This window comes from Alnus glutinosa, chromosome 6 (assembly GCF_958979055.1).
Source record: "Alnus glutinosa chromosome 6, dhAlnGlut1.1, whole genome shotgun sequence".
NCBI lineage: Eukaryota > Viridiplantae > Streptophyta > Magnoliopsida > Fagales > Betulaceae > Alnus > Alnus glutinosa.
The window spans coordinates 25,032,614-25,047,892 of record NC_084891.1 but is presented as its reverse complement, the minus strand read 5'-3'; the positions used below and the strand labels follow the sequence as shown (position 1 = coordinate 25,047,892).

Sequence of the window (15,279 nt, the reverse complement as noted above, 5' to 3'; positions counted from 1 at the left end):
GACACGTACGTCCTTAATTAATTTAGTGCAATGATTTACGCGCCATAGCAACCTAGCCTCAATGACATGTCGTTCAGTGATGTAAAAGAAAAGGGGCAACCAATATATTTCTTGTTGCTTCATGTCTACTAATTATATGATATTGTAACGACCCACCCCAATGACACAATATTGTTCGTTTTTTGGCTTCCCAAATCAGACTTTCCAGGAGATCACCCATCCTGAGATTGCTCTCGCATAAGCACGCTTAACTGCAGAGTTCTGATAGGTTCATGACCATCACGGCTTTAAAACGCGTTGTGTCATAAAGAGTACATTTATACATATAAGCACATCCTCATTCCCAGGCGATGTGGGACGTTACAATCACCCCCTCTTTGGACCCAGCGTCCCCGCTGGCGTCCCTCATTGGGCTTGTGCACGCTCCCACCATCTCAGGCTGGTCAATGGCTCTAATACCATTTGTAACGACTCACCCCCAATGACACAATATTGTCCGCTTTTTTGGCTCCCCAAATCAGACTTCCCAGGAGGTCACCCATCCTGGGATTGCTCTCGCAGAAGCACGCTTAACTGCAGAGTTCTGATAGGTTCATGACCATCACGGCTTTAAAACGCGTTGTGTCATAAATGGTACATTTATACATATAAGTACATCCTCATTTCCAGGCGATGTGGGACGTCACAGATATGACTTGGCTTGTTTTAGTCATTCATATTTCATACATTGCTGAGCCTGGTTATGTATTGGAGCTATTTAATTGGTTGGATGCCTAAATTCAAGATGTCATAAATGAGTCAGATCTTAGATTCTCACAAAAAATGGATAGAGAGTCCAGTAACTTCTCATAGTGAGAATTCAACTCTCCATACACGAAGCTCAAGATGTTGAGAGACTTGTTGGAGACTTCGTAGTTGTCCTACAAAAGGTCAAGGGGGTCGCTCGGGAGGTGGGACAAGGCCTTAGGATAATCATACTTCTATGTTAGAGACGATTGTTTCCACACTAGTTTATAGTTGTATTTTGTTATAGGTTTTAATGTTGACTTATTTGGTGATCAAAACGAGATTTGTAAGTCTTGTCTACACTTGGGTGTTTTGGGGTTTTCATCTAGAATTGATAAAGTGAAGATTTATACTGGCGGCAACAATTGTGACAACAAAGGCATCCTGAAGTGACTATTCTAGAAGTACTCCAAAAAGCCTCGTTAGCAATTGGCGTCAGCTAGCCATCATGACGTGATTGGTTAGAAGAGCCACTGAGAGCATACCGTTAGCAAGAGCATCAACAAGCTGTTCGGTCGTAGCTGGTTCAGAATACTTACAGAATGTGTCGTCAGCAATGGTTTCAACAAGACATATTGATGCGAAGACTTTCAAAGAGCTCCATCCACAAAGTTATCAACAACTCGTCCTGAGGCCTCAATAAATTTACTTCTAAGACACGAGAAACCATAGAGGCATCCTAACGGGACTAATTATGCATCCTAACGCCATTGCATGAACTGCATGAATTCAAGTTTTCCTTCAACGTGTAATTTATGGAGGGGTTAATTGCAACAAAATGGTAGTGTATCGAAATATCACATCTGTCAGTTTATAAGACTACTTTGAAAATGACTGTTTGTTTAGGGGGGGTAAAATGTATTTAACCTTTTTTTTTTTTTTAACAAACATTGGTTCATATGCTCTTATGAAATTCAAAGCATGTTAAATGCTTGTCTATCTTAATGGTGCCACATGATATTGTATTCATATGATAGGGTAGTCGAATCCATGCATCATAGGGATAGTAATTTCTTGTTTGATGATCTTTTAGATTTAGGTTTGTAAAAACAATTGTAAATTAGATTTGTTTCAAATGATAAAATGACGAGGAGCATATGATCGTCCAAGGAGAAAAATTCCTGCCTTTTTTTTTTTTTTTTTTTTTTTTTTTTTTTTTTTTGTTTTAGAACCTCTCTCTTATCTTAGTTATGTTACAGTTTCTTTTACTGAATGATCTTGAGAGATTGGAAATTAAAAGATCTTTATTTTCATTTGCATCTAAAACATTAGTGGAGCTCCATGCAGAGGCGGAGCTACATTAGGGCTTGGACCCCCAAGCAACTATGTTTTCACTAAAAAAAGTTTTACCTTCCCCCCCCCCCCCCCCCCCCCCGCTCCGAGTCATATTTATTATGAATTTACATGAGCTAAGTACATCTAAAGTTTACAAAAATAATTACATATCTTAACCTACAAATTAAGTTGACCCCCACAAGTGGTACTAGCTAGGTGTGTATCATCCTACACTCATCCTTCTTCTCCTTTGAGCTGGCAGTGATTCTCTAGGATATTTGAACCGTAAAAACTTCCTTTGGGAGGACAATAACTTAAAAAATTGGATGATTTCAGCAAGTACGTACATATATTCAAGGTGGACACGGTAGCTAGCCTTATGACTTAGACAATTTCATCAAGTTCTCCAGGTTTAACAGTACGTACTGTTGTTGAGGCTAATAACATCTTAAAAATCACGTGCATGGTTGGCCTAGACCGTGGATTTGCACGTAAGCAAGCAGTTGCGCAAGTCACAACCTTTATGAGTTCGTCCTCAACTTCAATTGTGGGAGGTGAAAGGCGTTGGTCCAATATGTCCTTCAGCTCTATGTTAGCATAGGGAGACGATGCAGTAGAGATGAATTCACCAAGATGATTTCCTTTGATTACTTCAAGTGCTAACACTCCAAAGCTATACACGTCACATTTCTCGGTCACCTTCGTTGTGTAAGCAAGCTCTGCCAAAACAATTTGGAAGGAGGTTTGTTAATGCATATGTTTTTATAATATGGTTTGCTAACTGACATAAGTGTAAACAAAGTAGTATTAATTACCTGGTGCTACATATCCAAATGTGCCTGCAAAGCCAGTACAATTGGATGAGTCTAGCTTCAGAAGTTTAGCAGTGCCAAAGTCCGAAACATGCGCTACATAATCAGAATCCAACAAAATGTTCTTGCTTGATATGTCTCTGTGAATAATGGGCGGTGAGCAATCATGATGCATGTATGACAAGGCACGCGCCACATCTTTAACAATATTCACCCTTCTACTCCAGTTCAATGCTGTAGCTTCTTTTTCTTCACTTAGGATGGCGGCCAAGCTTCCCCTCTCAAGGTACTCATAAATCAAAAACGGGCATCGTGCATTTGAACAAAAACCATGTAGCTTCACAATGTTTCGGTGCCGTATTTGTGTTAATGCCTTTATCTCGTTGAAAAACTCTTTCCGCTCAGTCACATAATCATCATCGGATAATGTGTGGATTTTCTTTGCAGCTACGATATTACCCGATGGCAGCTGTACTTTGTAGACACTTCCATATCCACCACTCCCAATGCAATAAGTGGCATCAAAATCCCCGGTGGCGGCTATGATTTCCTCGTACAAGTTTTTCCCATCCAAGGTTAATGTCGGATACAAGTTCTCGTCTTGTTTTTTCGGCGAGCTTCTCTTTTTTCTTATAAAAATTGACATTCCGATCAGGGCATATAAAAGTACTAGTACTCCCAAAATAGGGAATATGATTAAGAACACGATCCTTTTTTGCGGGAAATGTTTGTCGGGAGTGGATGGTTGACAAGGTTGTAGCCCTTTCACCTGGCCACACAATCCTTTGTTCCCCTCCAATGCTTCTATCGGAGCGTCGTGAAATGCTTTGTTGTTGGGAATTGGACCCCAGAAGTCATTGAATGCTATGTTGACATTCAACAAGCCGTGCATGTCCTCAAAAGCCCTCGGAAGGATGCCAGAAAGGTAGTTGTGGGAGATATCCATTGTCACCAAGCTTTGCAACTTCTCGAACTCTATTGGTATCTCTCCCGTGAGTTGGTTATGACTCAGATCAAGCTCGGACAGCTGAACTAACTTGGCCACCTGAGTCGGAATTCCACGACTAAACTCGTTGCGACTCAAATTCATGTGGTACAAATTTGAGAAGTTTCCTATACATCCTGGAACTGAGTTGCTCAATTTATTTATGGACAGATCAAGATACTCAAGTTTTGTCAGGGACCCGAGCTCTGAAGGTATACCACCTGAAAGTTGATTGTTCGTCAATATAAGTTTGACCAAAGAAGTTAACCTCCCGAATTCCTTAGGGATCTCCCCAACTAAGTTATTTGAAGAAAGATTAAGAATTTGTAGTCGAGTTGCATTTGCAATCTCAGGTGGTATGTTACCAGTGATATTATTCCCAGCGATTTCTAGATCTGTTAGTCGTGAGCTCCTTCCCCAGTTAGGTGAAAGTTCACCGTAAAAGTTGTTGTCGCTGAGGTTTATGTAATCCAGGTCCGGATAAACCCCAAAAACTTCTGATATATTTCCAGTAAGTTGGTTCCCGTCTAGACGAATTCTATATAAAGTTGTGCAGTTTCTCACGCTTTTAGGAATCGGACCTGTGAGATTATTACCATTTGCGGTGAAGTTTTGAAGCAATCCACCTTGGCAAATATTTTGTGGCAAATAACCAGTGAATTGGTTTCTGGCCACTCGAAATACAGTCAATTTCAAGAGATTTTCTACGTCCCGAGGAATAGAACCAGAGAGTTGGTTGTCGCGAATGTACAGAACCTCTAATTTGCTCAAGTTGCCAATTGAAGCCGGAAGAGGACCAGTGAGTTTATTTTCTCTCAAGTCGAGAGTTACAAGAGACTTCAAGTTTCCTATCTCTTCTGGAATGGGACCAGAGAGGTTATTCTGGAAGAGATAGAGAAGTGTAAGGTTTCCGAGGTTACAAAATGACGTTGGGATAGAACCAACAAGATGGTTGGTTGCAAGGCTTAGATTCTTCAAAGATTGGATGTGCCCTATTTCTGTGGGGATGGGACCAGAAAGATTGTTCTGAGACAAATCCAACACCGTTAAGCTAGAAAGATTTCCAATTTCTAAAGGAATGGAACAAGATAGTGGATTGTCATAGAGGTACAAGTAAGCCAATTTGCTTAGATTGCCCAAAGAAGAAGGAATGGGACCGTTTAAGGAGTTGCTGTATAAAGCAAGCTCAACAAGAGACCTCAACTGACCTATTTCTGGAGGAATTGTGGCGTTCAACTGATTTTTAGACAAGCGCAAAAACTCAAGGTTTGTCAATAGGCCTATTTCTGGTGGGATTTTCCCAGAGAACTGATTGATGGAGAGATCAAGATAGATGAGTTTGGAGAGGTAACTGATCTGAGGTGAGATGGTTCCAAAGAGCGAGTTTATACTGAGATCAACAAATTCAAGATTCGGGAAAGACGAGAATGAAAATTCATGGAGTGAACCTTTGAGGCCTAAACATGTAAGATTTATACCGATGACACTTTGAGCATGGTTGCAATAAACACCAAACCAAGAACATGGGCTTGTGCTTGAATTGAGATTGGTAGAAGAATTGGTCGCATTATTGGGAAGCAAAGTCCAAGAAGATAGGCTAGATAGCTGAGACTGGGCTTCTTTTTGGAGGCTTGCTTTCCATGTGAGGAGAGCATCAGCTTCTTCAATAGAAACAACATTCGGTGAAACAAACAACAAGAAGGATATTAGAGAGCATACCTTCCCAAAGGTTGACGATCCCATGCTTTTGTGTTGGTGTAAAGGACGTGATGGTTCAGATCTCCATTTACGGCACATCCTACTCATTATTCTTTCTTTTCTTTTTTCTTTTTTGGTTCACGACGTTCAGACCCCAAATGAGAATTTTTATTTCTTCTTCTCCATGATCATCATTACTGGTGAAGGCTTGAAAAGAGACGTCGATGTCATTTACTTATCTTCATTTATTTTATTTTATTTTTTATTATTGTTTTCTTCTCGTTTTTGTGCCCAGGAGAAGAGTTGGCCTTAATTTTTCCTAGAAATTATAATTAATTTGGACACGATGGACTTTTGCGATTGGAATGTCCGTGCAATTTCCGAGGATTTTCCAAGAACCTTTAAATACAAATTTGGCTACTTAATTTTAGGCACTTTGACCTTTTGGATGCTGTGAGTTTCAAGGATTTCCTTATAACCAGATCAATGGTATGAAATTGCATTACAATTTCCATATATGTGATGTAAGGCCTAAACTAATCATTAATTAAATTAAACAGAATTTGAACTGTTTAATTATAAATAATCATTAAAATTTAAAGTGAAATTATAGTACAAAACACAAGTAATCATATATAGTCCCGGGTTGACTTGCTTGATGGCTACACTATTCATTAAGTTAGTTTCCTGAGATCCCTTAAAAAATTAATAATAGTCCCCTGAAAATAACATATTTTTTAGGAATAATTGCACTACTGGTCATTGGAGTTGGCCTAAATTACAAATCACTCCCTGTAGTATAAAAAGTTCATGGAGGGTCCATGTGGTAAACTATAATTACGAATCACTCATTGAACTCGTTTTTCGTCTACCAAGTTAACAGATTCCGTTAGTTTACTATGCCATACCTAATAGGAAATCGACACGAGGCCACCCCAGGCCTACGGGAGGCTGTGCGCCATCCCCAGACATGGCCGGGCCACTCCCGGTAGCCACCCCTTTGCTATTTTCTTAAAAATAAAATAAAATATTTTTTAAGTTTTATTTATTCATATTTTTTTTATTGTAATCGACACGTGTCGATTTCTTATTGGGTATGACGTGACAAACTAACGGAATTTGTTAATTTGGCGGACAGAAAAAGGGTTCAGGGAGTGGCCGGTTCGTAATTATAGTTTACCACAGGAACCATCCATGAACTTTTTGTATTACATGGAGTGATTTGTAATTTAGGCGAACTCCAGATACCAATGGTGCAATTATTCATATTTTTTAATTAATGATATATTCATATATTGTAAAAGAATAATTAATTATCTAATAGAGGATTGATAAACACGCTAAAGGAACATAAGCATATTATATGGGTTGAAGTCCAAATGTTCAATTTGTCAAAGGAGGTAGGTTGGGACAATCTTGACGCTTCGATCACAGTACTGATGTAACAAAGATGTCGACGTAGAAAAAACCTCCACCAAATAATCCAACAGTCATGTCAAAGCATGGCATTTCTCTTCTGGTTCATGTTAATTAAATAGGTTTAAATCAATTTCGAACAAATTAGAAATAGATAAAAATAAATAATAAAAAAAAAAAATAGCTAGATCTTAATTGTTGATGCAGTTTTTTGTACTGTCAAACATAACTATCAAGTTGTATCAACGCTTACAAAAATGAAAGAAGTCAAAGAACCACCAGCGTGGTGCCGATAGTAAAGTTTAAATCATATAACTTTTTTGAAATAACCTCAATAATATTTTAGGAATCTTCGTGCCATGCACACTTTCATTGAAGTTTTTGACCCTTCTTGTACAGGATTTTGGAGGTGTATTTCGGATGGTATTTCTTAATATTTTGGGATTTTGGAGACAATCTTTCGTTTGTAATGGGCACATAGTTGTGTAGTAGCAATTTAATAGGCGGAAATCTTCAAATTTTATGACTATTTAATTGAGTCATTTATTAATTGCCCCCATTCCATGCACACAGCTGTAGGGGCGGTGTACAATCGATTGCGATTATTTCCTTATAACAGCAATCACAACCGATGTACTTGATTATTCCAATTTAAATAACCACAACCGCAATTGGTAAACCGATTGCAGTTATTAACCGGGTAACTGGTTTTCATACATAGTTGACTTTTTTTTTGTTATTATTTTTTTTAACCCAATGAAAAATGCTACATGTATTTAAATTTTTACAAATGGAGCCTTACTAACTGATGTTGAGCTTATTCATTAGCGATAATTAAAACAATTAATAAAAAGAAATGCTACGAGCTATAGTACTAATAAATAAGCTTAACATCATCTTAGTACCCATCTCTTAGTAAAAAAATTAGTACATTTAGCATTTCTCTAATCGAATATCCAACCATTCAATATTCAATGCTAAATGGTAAATACTACTGAACATATATAATTTCATTTACCATTTACCATTCATTCATCTCAATGAGCTTACAATCAAGTCCATAGATTAAATAAAATGATTGCAAAGAAAATCAAACAAATAAATATTATAAAATATAATGACAATTGTATTGTATTTAAAATATGATGACAATTTAAAAAAAATACCAAACCTTCATATTAAAAACCTTAAGATGATTTATTAATTGAATTCAAAGGTTGAGTTTGAGATACATTTATAATAAATATAATTATTTGTAAATATATATATATATATATATATATATATAAAACTAGTTATCGGTTGCCCGGTTATTAACCGGTTTCCTAAAACCCTATAACCGGTAACCGCAATCGGGGTACCCGACTATCCAGTTATGCGGGTGTGGTTATTTTCAGTTTTTCGGTTATCCGGTTAGCGGTTATTAGCAATTAATAACCATCCTGCTCGTACACTCCTACATAGTTGTGTAACAGCAGTCTAATCGGCAAGAATCTCTAAATTTTATGGCCATTTAATTGAGTGAACCCTTTGTTATTTATCAATTGCCTCCATTCCATGCATATAGCTGTGTAACAACAGTCTAATTAGCAAAAATCTCTAAATTTTATGGTCATTTAATTGAGTAGACCCTTAGTCATTTATAGTTGCCCTGTTCCATGTCCGATTTGTCAATGTTATATATGTAAAATAGTCGAATTCTTAAGATATTTGGCCTAAAATTATGACGAGTGTCTCCTTAGAGTACTTATAATGGCCTCTTCATATTTAATTTTTCTCTATATTTTTAACAAAAACCACAATTAAGCTCATATAATTGACCCTTTAAGATTTTCTCTCTAAATTCAAAGAGCCAAAAATATAATGTTATAATTTTTTTAATAATATTTTTTGGAAACCATGCCAAAGTAGAAAAAATTAGTATTTATTTAAAGATAATGGTATTCATGGTATGTAGTTATTTGTGAATGATTAAAAAAATATTATTTATTTAAAGTAGATAAACATTTAGAGAGTTTGTTGTTTGATAGTTTAAAAGTTGATTTTTAAAATTAAATTTAAAAAAACTATGAAGAGGCCATTGTATACGTTAAATGAGAGTTTTGGTTAATAAGTTCCATCCAAAATGACACCGTCAAACTCAATCAGTCAACGAAAGAAAGTTGTCCCTTTTTCACTGTTTGTTTTTTATTTCTTAGAAAATTTGCTCAAGAACAAAGTACGTTTTTAAGTACTGTAAAGGTTTGGTCATCTAAAAATTAAAAAAAAAAGTGTAATGGTGGTGTGTTTGGGTATTAAATTTTTGAAATCATAATTAAATTTTTATTCTCTTTACGAATTTCTAGGCAAATAGAGTCTAGAGTTTTTTTTTTTTTTTAAAAAAAAAAAAAAAATTGTGTTTGGGTGTTAAATTTTTGAGATTGAAAAGTAGTGTTTTTTAATGGTAGGAAATTATTAGAAATGATTTGATGTATGAAAAGTTGTGTATAATGATTGATGTTATGAAAAGTAGTGTGGAATTATGAATGAAATAAATAAAATAATTAAAAAATTGACTATTAAAAGGAAATTTCATACTTAATTAAAATTAATTATAAAATTAAAAAAATAATAAAATTGCAACCCACTCGTGCAGCCCGGACCAAGAGAAAAATGCCGCTTGCCGTTGATTTCCTGCAGTTCGAGAAGGCCCAGTCCTCATCTTCACTGTCCATTTCTTGGTTTCCCATTTTGCCCCTAATCATTTTGTATTCCCTGTTGGTATAAGAGACTGATGAGGGTCCATTCCCTCTTGGTTTCCCATTTTGCCCCTAACTATTTTTGCTTTTAATTTTAATTACATTGCTTTTTTCAATCTAAAAAAAATACCACATTTTCCCGTTTAATATAAATCAATTTACTTTTTAAAATCCAAGAAGAATACCTCTTTTTCTTATATTTTTACTATAAATTAATTTTCGTAAAGTATCATTTAAAAACTGAAATTAATGTCATTTAACTTAAATTAATTTGGGTAAGCTAAATCTAAGACAAATGCACACATATAATAATGTAAAATAAAGAAAGAAAAAACATGCATAAATCTATGGAAAGAAAAAAACGCAGGTCAATTCCGAACAAAGCTTGGCAGCCAGTCAAATGCATAGCTCCATTACAGTTCAAGTAGCAATCTCTAGAAATATCCGGCATATATTATACAAATAATTGCCATTTTTTTAATTATCCCCATCGTCGTTTCCATGTGCATTATCCCACATTGCTTGTGCAACGCCTTCTCTAAAATTGGTCATTCCAACGTCAGCTTCAGATGAGAAGTCATACTGTCTTGAATGTGAGGGGCCTACCTCATCATCGTTGCCATATGCATAAGGCTGCTCACTCATCCCTGGTTCTGGTGCATCAGTGCCGTTGAATATTTGATCATTTGGATTACGTGTCCCAATGAAGTTGTGCAGTGTACAACATGCCATTATAATGCCAGGTTGACGTGGCAATAAGTACTTAGGCATATCGTATAACATACGCCATCTCCTCTTCAATCTGGAGAAGCAGTTCTCGATAATCATTCGTAGTGAGGAATGTCTGAAGTTAAACAGTTCCTTATACCCATGGGCAGAGGCCGATTGCGAAAATGAGAGAGATGGTGCCTCTCCCCTTTATAAGGAGACAAGAAACCCTGTGTGCATGGGTATGCAGAATCGGCCACATAATAGTGCAGGCCACTCAAAGCCTCGATCAGTTGTAACAGCATCCTTAAAAATGCGGTCATCGTTTGTGGTTCCCTCCCAGCCAACGTACATGAACGTGAATAACATATCAAAATCGCATACTGTCATAATGTTATGTGTGCACTCATTTTTGTGGCCACGAAAGAAGCGGTGGTGCTCTACCGGGATCATTGCCTTTATGTGTGTGCCGTCGACTGCACCAATACAATCCTGTAATAATTTTCGAACAAAAATAAACTTCAAAATGTACATTTGTTTGACAAGTTTTGAACAGTGGCATTGATAGAGTCAATATGTTAAAAATGAACAACACTCACCTTAAACCAAGGATAACATTTAGGATTACTGCGTACGTGTGGGTGCACCCCAGTCCTGTGTCTCACTTTGATGTAGACCTTAGCCAGATAGCCCACTGCTCTCAGCACCTTAATATAATGCCGGTTTATTGCCTCCGTGGAGTGTTGAAAGCGATCTGCAGCGATCCCCTGCCCTTGGCGGTGCCCAGTAAGCAAAAAAAGTATAGCAACACTTTCCTCAACATCAAGGTTCCTTGTACTTTCTATGAACCAGCGCTCGATCAACTCGAGACACAAAGATATAAAATCCGGTGGCTCCATACAAAACATTTGAAAACATGGCATTGGGTGACCGTTCAGCATGTATGTTATGTACATGGCCCATTGTATTGGCAAGTTGCGTTGCGGCACATTGGTGTTTTCATCGTCGTCTGATGAGTCAATCGCACTCACTAAAAAGAAAATCTCGTCATCAAGTTCCTCGTCTCTATCTTCATCTGCGGGTACAAAAGGGAGGTTAGATCCGTCCATCCTACTAACAGAGACTTAATTCAATACAGTTTAAAATAATTTGGTGAATAATACCATCTAACACACATTCAACACTTAATTATTGTCACATATGCACGTAGTAAAACACATTGCACCAATTAAACTTGTCTCATAGCTAATAGCTAAAATACATTAAACTAACATAAAATAACACATTTCACCAATCAACTCAGATTGTCAGTCTAAGGGCTTGACCTTTGATAGCCAAATCAACACATTGCACCAATTAAACTTGTCTCATAGCTAATAGCTAAAATACATTAAACTAACATAAAATAACACATTCTACCAAACAACTCAGATTGTCAGTCCAAGGGCTTGACCTTTGATAGCCAAAGCAATCTGTGTTCTTTGTTCCAAAGGAGAAACAAGTTTTGAAGTTTTTCATCTAGTAGGGCAATTGATGCAGCCACGTAAGTCTCAACTGTAATTTCATCCTGCAACTCATCCAGCACAGCGATTGCCCGGTTTATTGGAGGTGCGGATTTGCCAGTGCTGAATTGTTGTGTCGAACTCAAGTCCTGCTGAGTCTGCTGCTGTTAGGATTCTCTTCTTGCCTTCGCCAGCTCCCTCACCTCATCGTACATAGCCTGCTTCGTAGCTTTTAGCATGCCTTTTGTTTCCCTTGACGATTTTTTACTTGAAGATCCTTTCCCTAAAGATCCCATGCTCACGCCCAATCCGATATCACGGGCCGGGGCATTTTCCCTACCCCTTATATCCTCCACCATTGGCTCTTTCCCTCTATAACGACCTTTAACAAATGAAGGTTCACTAGTCTCGTCATCATGCGAACTGCCAAGGTCAACAAATGTGGGTGACAGATAACCTTCGGGTTGACCTCTACGACCTACCCTACCATCGTACACATGTATGCCTTCTGTCTACATACGGTGCATAAGATGTGCTTCTTCATCAGTGTCAAGTGGGGACTGTGCAGAGGACCGGCGGAGAATGCCAGTTGTTGTGGACCAATCGAATATGATCCCGAGTTCCTCATAGTTACGGCACCCTTTTGCTTTGAAGCGTGAAATTTTCGATCCACCTACGGAAACCCGAAAAAACTATTATTCCCCAAATAATATATAAGAGTGATCATACCAAGCTAGTTTGGGATAGAGCATACCATCTTCACACACTCCCATTGCGTCGGGGTCCCACAAACTGTGTTTAATATTGGATCCCAACCAAAGCCAGTTTCATGATTTAATAGACCAGAAAAGTCTTTGTGGTCTTTTCGCAACCTTACGTACTTCGATGATAGCTGGCTAGGAGTCTAAATTGTACTTGCCCTCGGATTCAAAACATTGGTTAGCTCCACCCACAATTCAGGGTTCATGGTCCCTCGGATAATGGAACCGTTCTGCACACATTCAACAAGAAGTTGGACCAAAAGGTCCTCATCCTCTTTTGGCCACTTGTCTGATTTTCCGCTTGGCATTGAGTCTCGTTTTCTCTAGTATGTTAACAAAAAGTAGGGGCCATTATAAAAGTTTAGTAATGGCTTACGAAAAAAACTTCAACCAAAACCAACAAAAAAGTTCACATATTTTTACATAACCCCCTCGAATTAACACCTCATTTTCAATGTCTCTCAAACTACTAATTGCGTCAATCTTCTCCCTTAAAGTACCAAAAGATGTCCCCCCTAATGACAAAGTTACCCTTAATTTTATATATTTAAAAAACATATAAACTGACAGAAACATATTAAAACAATAAAAGCAATAGAAAAGAAAAGGTAAAAAGTGCAAAGTAATCTTAATAAAGGAAATCCTATTAAAGGCACATGTCTTTAACATATGGGATAATTGCACCGTTGGTCCCTGTGATATACCATAATTATTTTTTACTCCCTATGGTTTAAAAAGTTCATGGGAGGTCCTCGTGATATGTAATAATTACAAATCGATCTCTGGCATCAAATTCTGTTAAAATTTTTAACAGATTCCGTCAAATGCCACGTCAGCGACACGTGTCGCCAATAAGATGGCGACACGTGTTCACCGTAATAAAAATATATAAATTTATTAAAAAATAAATAAAAATACTTATTCTTTAAAAAAAAAAAACAAAAAAAAATTCAAAAAAAAAAAAGTTGAAGGAGCCGGCTACCCCTTTGGGGGTGGCCGCGCGCCACCCCCAGTGGCCGCAGGGGTGGCCGCCCCTAAAGGGGTGGCCGGCCCCTTCAGCTTTTTTTGTTTTTTTTTTTTAAAGAATAAGTATTTTTATTTATTTTTTAATAAATTTATATATTTTTATTACAGTGGACACGTGTCGCCATCTTATTGGCGACACTTGTCGCTGACGTGGCATTTGACGGAATCTGTTAAAAATTTTAACAGAATTTGATGCCAGGGATCGATTTGTAATTATTGCATATCACGAGGACCTCCCATGAACTTTTTAAACCATAGGGAGTGAAAAATAATTATGGTATACCACAAGGACCAACGGTGCAATTATCCCTTAACATATAACCAAAACTTGGTCCTTAAGTAGAATAGGAAAAAAAACAGTATTTTAATTAAAATAGAAATTTACACTTTATCCTTAAGTTTAGCTATTATTACTGAAAATGCATATGTGGAAAGTATATATTTTTTTATTGGATCCGGCTACTATGCGGTACTTTTAAGTACCGGCTACGATTCATTCTCCCTTTTCTTTTCTTTTTTTTTTTCCTCTATCTATCGCAGAAGAAGTCTCCCCCAAGCCATTCTTCTTCGAACGACGACGGCGAGGTCTCGTTCCAGCGCTTGCAGTGGTTGTCCATAGACATGCCGGCCATCGGGAAGTTCATCCGCGAGAGGAGTAGCAGCTACTCGCGGCGATCGTGTAGCGACGGTTCGATCTCGGCGGCAGACACTTCGAAGACGACGGCGAAATTGGGCGGCATGACAGATTTCGATCTCTCTGGGATGAAGGTGGTCGTGAAGGTCAAGAGCAACGTCGAACTCAAAGGGCGAATCAACTTCTTCCCTTGGTTGGATTGCAGGGACTGCACAGCGGAAGTGATTTGGGTTTTTTTTATTAGGTTTTGTTGTAAGATTCTGGGTTTGTAAGTAATTCTGATGTAACCCAGAGTGTGATTTCTTAGAACATGCAGGAAAAGCAAAGGGCAAGGGTGAAGGAGAAGATTGACAAAGGTTTTAAGCAAAAATTGATGGATTTCTGCTAGCACCCATGATGCAAGTTCTGCAAAAATGAGAGAGAAAAAAAAAAAAAAATAGGAGCTTCTGTTTAATGGATCCTTCACGGAGTTAAAAGCAAAAAGACAAAAAACTACAAAGATGAACGGCAGTACATTTTCCCACAAAGCCAAGAGAAAGAAAAAAAAATAAGAAAAAGAAAAAACAAATAAAAAGGTGGAGAATGAATCGTAGCCGGTACTTAAAAGTACTGCAGATATGCGGTACTTAAAGCCGAATCCTTTTTTATTAATTACATATAATTCTCCCTTACCATATTAATTAATAAAAAGTAGTAGAAGTCATTCTACATTTAATAGTATACATTATACATGATATATTTTCCAGATTTAATAGAAAACAAGATGAGTTTTTTACTTTGAACAACTCACAACTACTTATAAGTGAACAAGCATTTATATAAAACAGATAAAGAAAAAGGTTGTGCGTAATACTTTTCGAATATGTTAGAACTAATCGCTCCTAATAAATTGTGCTTCCCACTTCTCGTTAGATAAGGCTGTACACCATGTAAATTCA

General features: G+C 37.3%; 2 protein-coding genes across 2 annotated transcripts; both read right to left on the bottom strand.

Moving 5' to 3' along the window:
* Positions 1-2,166: 2,166 nt before the first annotated feature.
* LOC133870308 (MDIS1-interacting receptor like kinase 2-like) lies at positions 2,167-5,738 on the bottom strand. The gene is made up of 2 exons (XM_062307403.1): positions 2,877-5,738; positions 2,167-2,780 (listed from the first exon to the last, which is right to left on the bottom strand). The coding sequence occupies exons 1-2, from the start codon at positions 5,662-5,664 to the stop codon at positions 2,446-2,448; spliced, it is 3,123 nt and encodes a 1,040-aa protein (XP_062163387.1). The 5' UTR covers positions 5,665-5,738; the 3' UTR covers positions 2,167-2,445.
* Positions 5,739-10,187: 4,449 nt separating this feature from the next.
* LOC133871658 (uncharacterized) lies at positions 10,188-11,527 on the bottom strand. The gene is made up of 3 exons (XM_062309085.1): positions 11,018-11,527; positions 10,648-10,910; positions 10,188-10,512 (listed from the first exon to the last, which is right to left on the bottom strand). Exons 1-3 carry the CDS (start codon positions 11,525-11,527, stop codon positions 10,188-10,190), a joined length of 1,098 nt encoding a protein of 365 aa, XP_062165069.1.
* Positions 11,528-15,279: the final 3,752 nt, after the last annotated feature.

What these genes read in the sequence shown, in the direction of transcription:
- LOC133870308 (XM_062307403.1), bottom strand. Translation starts at nt 5,664, where the DNA reads ATGAGTAGGATGTGCCGTAAATGGAGATCTGAACCATCACGTCCTTTA. An exon ending in ATTTGGATATGTAGCACCAG is followed by an intron (nt 2,781 to 2,876) that starts GTAATTAATACT and finishes TTGTTTTGGCAG; the next exon opens with AGCTTGCTTACACAACGAAG.
- LOC133871658 (XM_062309085.1), bottom strand. Translation starts at nt 11,527, where the DNA reads ATGGACGGATCTAACCTCCCTTTTGTACCCGCAGATGAAGATAGAGAC. An exon ending in AATGTTATCCTTGGTTTAAG is followed by an intron (nt 10,911 to 11,017) that starts GTGAGTGTTGTT and finishes AAATTATTACAG; the next exon opens with GATTGTATTGGTGCAGTCGA. An exon ending in TGCATACCCATGCACACAGG is followed by an intron (nt 10,513 to 10,647) that starts GTTTCTTGTCTC and finishes CTGCTTCTCCAG; the next exon opens with ATTGAAGAGGAGATGGCGTA.